This window comes from Varanus komodoensis, unplaced genomic scaffold (genome assembly GCF_004798865.1).
Source record: "Varanus komodoensis strain SLA01 unplaced genomic scaffold, ASM479886v1 scaffold17, whole genome shotgun sequence".
Taxonomy (NCBI): Eukaryota; Metazoa; Chordata; class Lepidosauria; order Squamata; family Varanidae; genus Varanus; species Varanus komodoensis.
Window position 1 is genome coordinate 9,867,466 of NW_025335505.1, and position 8,758 is coordinate 9,876,223.

At 39.4% G+C, this 8,758-nt stretch overlaps 1 protein-coding gene across 1 annotated transcript; it reads left to right on the forward strand.

Annotated features, from left to right (window-relative positions):
• The first annotated feature begins 451 nt into the window (after window positions 1–451).
• Window positions 452–1,348, forward strand: LRRC30 (leucine rich repeat containing 30). Its single transcript, XM_044426286.1, has one exon. It carries the CDS (start codon window positions 452–454, stop codon window positions 1,346–1,348), a length of 897 nt encoding a protein of 298 aa, XP_044282221.1.
• The last annotated feature ends 7,410 nt before the right edge of the window (window positions 1,349–8,758 follow it).

Below are 8,758 nucleotides of genomic sequence, written 5' to 3' on the forward strand. Positions count from 1 at the left end.
TCTTCCTAATTGTCCTGCTGCTGCTACCTCATGCACTAGATATCCAAGAAAGCTGACATGGTAAAGTTATATACAGCATTGCGGTGACCTCTTTGCAATGAGGATGCGTATCTATCCAATAAAGCCCCGGACAAAATGACAGTGACAGCTGCCGTGTGGTATTCAGCTTGAATGGAGCAGGTTTGCTCAGAAGTGTCAGTGGCAAGTGTGGCATTACAGCTTATAGCACCAAGGAAAGCATCTTGAAGCTCCATCCCGGAAAAGTGAAACTCATTTCGGCAGCTGCAGAGGCTCTTTAGGAGGAAAGGTGCTCTTCAAAGTCTTTGCACATCATCTTGGCTTGACCTTGTTTTATGAATCTTCTGAAAGCTGAGCTCTGTTGCCAGGTGTTAGCTGTAGAAGGCAACGATACAAAACATTGGTCAGCAGGAGCAGCGAAACTGGAGGTTCTATGGGTGGAAAGAATTCAAAGGGCCAAGAGAAGAAAAGCATGATGCTTCTGAAGAGAAGTCAGAAGTTACCTCTGTGGGAAGAAGCTCTTCTTGCTGGGAAAGACCCAAGAACACTCTTAAAGCGTGGACTACAATATGTCAGTTTGAGTCTCATCATGAAAGGGATGACAAGGGCTCCTGACTTTTTATGGGGCTTGCCACAGGTCCAGAAGCTGAACCTTTCCCACAATCAACTGGTGGTTCTTCCTCCAGCTTTGGGGAAACTCGACAGACTGGTGGTGCTGAACCTGTGTGGGAATCATATGAAGTCTCTTCCTAAAGAAATTGGGCTACTCAGGAACCTGAAGGTTTTATTTGTCAATATGAACTGCTTGACTGAAGTACCAACAGAAATTGGACACTGCAAGAAGCTGGAGGTTTTGAGTCTTTCCCACAACTATATTTCCCATCTTCCTTCAAGCATCACAGAGCTGATCAATCTAAGAAAGCTGAATCTCAGCAATAATCGATTCGTATACATTCCTCTAAGTGTTTTTGCATTGAGGAATTTAGATTTTTTACATGTTGGCTGCAACAGACTTGAAAACATTGGCGAGAGTATCCAATTTCTAGTCAACTTGCAAATCTTCATTGCTGACTACAACAACCTTCGCACCTTGCCAAGGTCTATCTGCACAGTCAGTGCCCTTGAACTGCTAAATGTTGATTATAATTCTCTCCAGACTCTCCCAGAGGAGCTCTATTTGCTACATCGATTGACAAAAATTGCTTGGAATCCACTGGATAAGGGGCTCCATATTGCACACAATCCTTTGACCAAACCACTGCCACAGATCATAGAAGGAGGATTGGATGCACTCTTTGGCTACCTGAGAGATAAAAATCAGATCCCATAAGCTTGGATTTCTTTGGGTTCTATCTGGGGTCCAAGGGTAAATTGTACCATTCAAGTATTTTGATTAGTTAGCTCTGAGTGCTCAAATCCAGACCGGAATACCGAAAAGTTGCAACAAACTTTTCCTGAAAGCAAGTACCTTGACTATATTTTGACTGTACAATGAATGTATTTTTAAAATAAATATATGTACCTGCAATGCTGTGCTATCCTGTAGACTAGAAAAATAACTGATTGAAGTATTTCTTTTAATTTAGTTGAAGGCAGATTAATGCAGGGAAACTGCATTTTGAGTTTATCCTTTCTCATCCACCAGATTTCAATAATGTTAATTTAAAGAGGATTGACTTTGTGTGGTGTGATGCTCTTATGCAGTTCAATTGCACTTTTAACTCTTATTCAGTATGTTGTATGAAAAAAAAAAGTGGACACTAATCGCATGCTAACAAGAAGAAGCCAAAACTTGTTCTTTAGGAAAAAGGTTTGATCCACTCATGAAATGATTGTTATTATGCTATAACTTGTATTGGCTCTGTACATGACCTGTATCACTTACTGCATGACTACTGAGGTTAAATACGATTAATTCTTCAGTGAATGTGAACCTAGAAATGAAAGCTAGTGACCTAAATGCTGAGAATGGAAATAAATAATGCAAAACATTAAAATGTCATTAAACAGCCAGGAAGCAGGAATAAGTAGAAAATTTTCCTTGTACCCAGTAATAGCTGAAATTCACACTAAGCCGCTTGAAATATGAAAAGTGGGGTCATGCATCTAAATAACAATTGCCTGTTATTTAGCTTATAATTAGCTTATGATGCAGCTAATTATACTAGAAGACAACCACATGCATTTCACTTCATCTTCCTGCACTTCTCTGTGAGGTAACTTTAAGTCATTTTATGCTAGAGATCATGGTCACCCCCACATGTTTCTGATCATACCTATTAATTTCGAGGTGTTTGTGTATTAGAATTTCCCAGCTCCTTAGTTTCATATAAAGACCAAAACAAGCTTCCTGTTTCTTTGAGAAAACATCAGTCTAGCGCTTGAAGTCATTAATTCAAAAATGAAAGTCTGCTTTCATTATCTTTAGGCACAGACAAATACAACCTGAGCCCTCCGTCTTCCAGTTTTACATAATGTCCTTGCCTGTGGGAAAACGTAACACAAAAGTTGTCCATTGCAATTCAAAGCAGAAGCATGCTTTTAAAAAATAGTCTTCCCAAAGCACTTCTGTTACAATTCCATCACACACACTCTCTCTCTCACACACACACATCCCTATTTGAATGGACTAGGAAGAAAAACCAAAACTTCTCCTATGGTTCTACTTTTGATTACACTGAAATTGATCTGAGGAAGCTGTTAATCTGAATAAAAGCTCTGGGTAAATGAGGTTGATTAGGAAAGGGAATAGTAAAAAGAAAAGAACTGTAGGATGCACATTTTTATGTTATTGTGAGAAAAATGTGATGCACTTTGTTGGATGGGGTTTTTAAAAAATTATTTTTTCCACTTTTTTTTAACCTTCACTTTTCACATTTAACTATTAGTCATTGTGAAACCACTCTGTAAACAATGAAATGAATGTTAAATTCCCAACAGCTATTTTAAGAAATAAATACAAACTTCACTTCAGGAATAAGAATTTGTATATGTGAAGCGCACTTTAAAACTGTATTGCCAGCAGCTTCAGAGGTTTCCATATGTGAGATGTAACAATGAAGAATGAGGAATATTTGCGGAACACCTCAAAAACAAGCAGGCTGCTCAGATTATAAAGGCTGTAAACTTGATTTGTGTGTCACTTGGGGTTATTTTGTGAAGAGACCTGCAGGACACTTAAACCAACTTTTTCCACAGTATCAGATTTTGTGGCTACAATTAAGGGAAAGGAAAAGACATATGAAGTCAGGAGAAGTATCTGCAAATTTTAAAAAGGTGCTGTGTGATTAAGCAACTTAGAATACAACCCTATGCACTCTAACTTCTGAATAAGTCCCATCTCCTTAGTGGAACTTAAGGTACTTCATGTATAGGATTGCATTGCTATTATCTGACTGACATAAGCCCCTGCCCTGGGTATTTTGCTATACATGTGGACAAAATTCAGCCAGATTATACACATTTGTGTACCTCTGATTTCAAATGTTTAACCACATGTGCATCTGTCCAACTGAAAACAATGGGGTTTTAAAGTTGTTCTCTTTGTCTGAGCTCTGTCTTGATTTCTTCCTTCCATCTCTTATAACAAAACATGTCTCATCCTGCCTAATCTTGGAAGCTAAGACCTGGTTGAAATCTGGATGGGTGACTTGAGTCCTGCATTCAGCAGGTGGTTGAACCTGATGGCCTGCTAGGCCTCTTCCAATGGCATGAGTCTATTAGATACATTCAGGTTTTGAGCACAGCCTGCAGGACTGATGCTCCATAGTGGGGGACTTCAATCTCAGAGCCCTCCATCTGTGCCAAGCCTTGCCAGCAAGAGCTAGGCACGGTGGGAAGAACAACAAAGCCATTTTCAGTATCTCCATCCTCCAGTATTCTGCAGACAGACAAATTTGCCTACAGTGCCTGTGTTGCTCTGGGCAAGGACAGGAGCAAGGGCCATAGGCGATGGATTCACATGCTCTCTTGCCCTGCCCTGCCTTTCCTCTCTCTCTGTATTCTTCTGATGGTGCAGGACTTACCTCAGAGGAAGATCCACCATGGACCTTTCCACATTCATTGAGAGGAGAGTGGTGATGGGAGAATCCTCTTGTGGTTTACTCTCTTGTGGGCATAGCTTCATCTTTGGGTAGAGGTGGAGAATCTCCCATGTCCTGTGCACATGGAATACCTTCCCAGTGGTCACAGGTCCATCCTTTCATCATCTGGCAAAGGGAAGCAATAAATATGTATACGTGGCTACAAAGTAAAATCCAAACTTTTGCAGGCTTGTAGGTTGAGAGAGATTCCCGAGACAGAGCTTTCAGGGTGTTTTCCGTTGCATGACTAGACCATCTCTCAATGCCCTGGTCATGCTGTGCAGGGATGCAGGAATGACCTGGATGATTAATGTGATCTTGCCTTTCAATTCCTTCTTACTAGACAGAGTCTTTCAGCCCTTGTAATGCAGAGTTGAAGCATCAAAGCAAACTTACCAAACATTCTGAGAACAGCTTAGAGCTCCTTTTCCAGCAGAAGTATGCAATACAGTGCTTATTTTCACCAATATGTCCCTAGATATCTTTCCTTATGCCTGCCAAGGCATGGTATTCCTCTCACTTAAAAGAAAAACAAATCTCACAGGCAGCTGAGATTGCTGTGAAGCAGTGCTGTGGATGGTGCTGTTGTATACTGTGCTGGAGCTGAACCTCAACCTCTGCATGAGGCTCATCTCTGGGCAGGTTACTTGTTCTTCATTATGAATGCCGTAACAGCCATTTTATGCTAGTGCCCAGGAAAGATGATCCAATTGGCAAATGTGCCCACAGATCACAAAGCAAGGTTTTAGAGCTTGCTTTGTGGTGATAGTGGCAGTGAAGAGGTGTCTCATCTCATCCCTGTAACAGGGCACCACTATGCACACTTCTTGGGCAGTGAGACTCAGCAAAATCAGGTTTCCGAGTAAAGCCGTTTTCTGAGTAAACATGCACAGGACTGTGCTGTAAAATAAGGATTAGTGGACAGCACTTACTTCTGGTGTGATTTGGCTGTGGAAGCCCCACGCTTGTAATCTGTATGGCAGTTTAAAAGAAATCGTCAATGTAGGTGCAGATGCTGCTGCAAGTAATAATAAGTAACAATTGAAGTAATAATAATGGGTAATAATTGCATTGCTTTTGTCTTTGTAAAACCATTAAATGAGATCAAATGTTAGAATACAACCAACCTTGCAAGGGGTATTAAAGGCTATCCAGCATTCACGTAACAGTGGGCAGAATCCTACCAGGGATTTATGCTCTTGACTATTTTATGTCCTTGACTATTGTACTTGTGCGATGGTGATTTGGTACTCCAAGCATACCAGAATGAACCGAAATGCAGTGCGAGGTTGTGTTTTCTTTTTGCTTCTTGGCAATCAGCTACCTGGTGGCGTTCTAGGAAGCAGGACTGGGCTATTCATACATGAGTTGGGCTTCAATCCAAGAAATGACTTTGTCATCATTTAGTGCAGACTTTTCCAACACAGTGCTTACTGGGTGTTTGGGATTACAACTTCCATCAGGCTTGGCCAATGAATAAGAATTATGGAAGTTGTATTTCAAAGCTTCTAGTGGGCAGTAGGTTGAGGAAAGCTGCTTGAGTTACCCACCCCTTGAAAAAATAATGGAAGGGTGAGTGATTCTTCAATTTTATTTTTAGGCTCCTCAAAATTCCTTTTAACTTAATAATGCCAAGAGAAAGCAAAATCCCCACTTTTCACCATTCCCACCAAGATCTCTGTAATACTGTGCCATTAAATATAGCTTGATCAATTTATCTTTAACTTTAAAATGTGACATATCTCACAAATTCTTTTTTCAAGAATGGCTTCTACCCAAAATATCAAAAATACAGTATAGGATGAAATACGTGTGTGTGTGTGTAAGCGCTATGATTCTGCTTTGTTAAATTTCAGTTTCATTGAAATTTAAGCAGCATAGCTTTCTGCAGGACTTCAGCCTTGATGGTTAGATCGTTTTGGCATGCAAACAAGCAGTAGCAAACCTCAGAATTTTTGCAGCAAGTACTGACCATCATCCCTTATAAATTCTCTACAAAGGGGAGTACTTTGTATCAATCTTTTGCTAATAAGAAAAGTTGAATAAAAAGAAAGAAAGATGGTCATTTACCATCTTACACTTTGATAAATGTATTATTAGGCTAAAATATATGTGTAAATTACATTTGGTTTTCTTAAAGCTATAAACCCAGCATCTATTCATGCAAATGCAAAATTTTAGCACTCAAATACAGAGAGGAAATAATCTCATTTTTCCCTATTATGTGCTTCCCATAGTAGAATGAATCTCAGTGTCACATTTGAAATCTAAGAGCCTCCTCTTTCTAATACTGTGAAATTCCTATTTATACGTGTGATAGGGTATGAGATACTAAGCCTATGAGAGAGAAAAGATTAAATGTTCTCAATACTGTTAGGAACAGTCTGCCAGAAAGTAATATACATTTACCTGAAATTCTGTTGGGGACATGACCACTTGTTTGTCTGTTGCTTGTAAGGAATAGATCTAAATACCAGGAGCATTTGAAATAGTAATACTAATCCTATGAGCAGATGGATTAACAAAATGATTCAAAATAGGAAAGTGATGTAAGCTGCCTTGAGATCACTATAAGATAAAAGTGGGATTAAAAAATCTAATAAACAGTAGAATAAATAAAATAAAATAAAAATATATATTTTAACAATTTGTCACATGGACGAACTGTGCAAGGTACATGTGTAAAAGCTCATAGCAGGTCTGCCTAGTTTGAGGGGCAATGGTATCCCCACAACGTGCAAACTCTGGGAAGGAAGACAGGGAATAGTAGGCAATGCTCGTCCTATGTACATCTATCAAAATGAATGGATCCATAATCAATTGTGATTAATTTAAGTCTCACTGGCTTCAATGGGTTTGCTGCATATAGCAGTGACAATAGGGCTACCCAGGACCCTCAAAATGGATTTAAACGATGGCCTCAACTTAAACAATAATTAAACATACCCAAACAAACAAAACATCACATAAATTACATAAAATTGCAATTAGAAGTAAACTCTATACACCATTAACAATCTCTCAACTTTCTTAAGGATGTGTAGTATAAGGCTTAGTGCAAAACTTACCCTTCGTAAGCTTGTCCAGGCTAAAGTGCCACTCAGTTCAGTGTGATGTCTGATACTCAATGGACAAAGACCTAGAAAAAATAACAAAGGCCCAATTTGCAAATCCTTTTGCTTCATCATGATCCCATTAAACAAAGGAACAAGCCACCACAGTCTTGGATTGAGATATCTTCCAAAGCAACCAACTCCAATGTTCACGGAGGCCACCATTATCTGTCTTCAACCATTAATATTAGCTATGCTTCGTGGCCTGGATGGGCAACCTTTGCTGTAAGCAAAGCCTTGTGGCACTTCAGCTTCTTCTGCAGGTTCTTTCAACTCCTTTCCAAAACACTGCCAACTCCCAAGCCCAACCCTTGGCCAGAGGATACTTGGGGCTTTGTAGGGAGGCAGAAAAAAAAGAATTACTTTTATCTCTGATCTATGATAGAAGATAATATAGACATTTCCCTTCACCCTCCTTATCTAAAAGACATGACCCCAAGTTCAGTAGGTGGCATGAGGATGATACTTGAATTAATTATAGTCTCTCCAAGCACATCATTTTGTGTACTAAAATAGTCCCCAGAGGCCATACACACTGTTTTATACAGTCTTGAAACTGTTTGGAAGTAAACTCCCTTGTCGAGAGTAGGCTGAAATACAGCCCTATAAATAGTTTTAGACCAACCCTGTTCAAACTGAAAGCAAAGATAGAAAAATAATCTCACAATTGCAAATTAACTCAGCTTTGACTGAAGTATGTTTTCTCCCTCTGCACATTTCTCAGTGTACACCATTTCTGGCCACCATGCTACAAACACTTAATTTGTTCCCATCTGGGAAATGTTAAGAATACATTTTAATATTTTGTGTCCAAAATGAAATTAAGCTACAAAATTCTTCAAAAGGCTTGGATTCAATTTATTAAAGAATGTATTTGTGTGTATATACACATGTATATTACTCTTGGAATTTGTTTGTTATGCTTTCACTCACAAATGTAATTGAATAGGCTAATATAATCTTTTACTGCTATTAATGGAGAGGGTGCATCCTATGTATAGCTTCTTGCAGAACTGGTCGTCTTGCATTTCTTGATAATTTTTCTGGGTGGACTTGTATCTTAACTTTCCCAGAGACACTAAATTTGATCTAGCCAATTGTCCCCAAATGACACAAAACAAATTTAGGCCAGTTTAGGTTTATCCACAGGGCCTGAGTTGAACATACTGGCAGACAGTCCACATGTTCATTGCTGGGCCATTATTCTAGCCTGTCCTGTACATTTTCCCCCCAAGGAAAACCATGATTTAAGAGGATTCAAAAAAGATGAAGTCCATCCACGTATAGCCTTGAGTTCATCACAAAGGTTTCTGCAGTGGCCAATTTAGAGGAAGCCTGCCTTCTCTTCCAGACATCCAGGTTTCCACATTCACTGAATGTCCTGGTGAAAAGCCATGAGGTCAAGGATAAGGAATGCTGCATTGATAGATCCTGACAGGGGACAACAGAGTTTGAAATAGAAATTTTGGATGCCTGTCTCATTTGAACTGACAGAATGGATGTGAGCTCTTCCTCATATTTCACTGCCACAATTAACTAACAAAT

Excerpts from the sequence above, each read along its gene's own strand:
- LRRC30 (XM_044426286.1), top strand. The coding sequence starts at position 452 with ATGGGTGGAAAGAATTCAAAGGGCCAAGAGAAGAAAAGCATGATGCTT.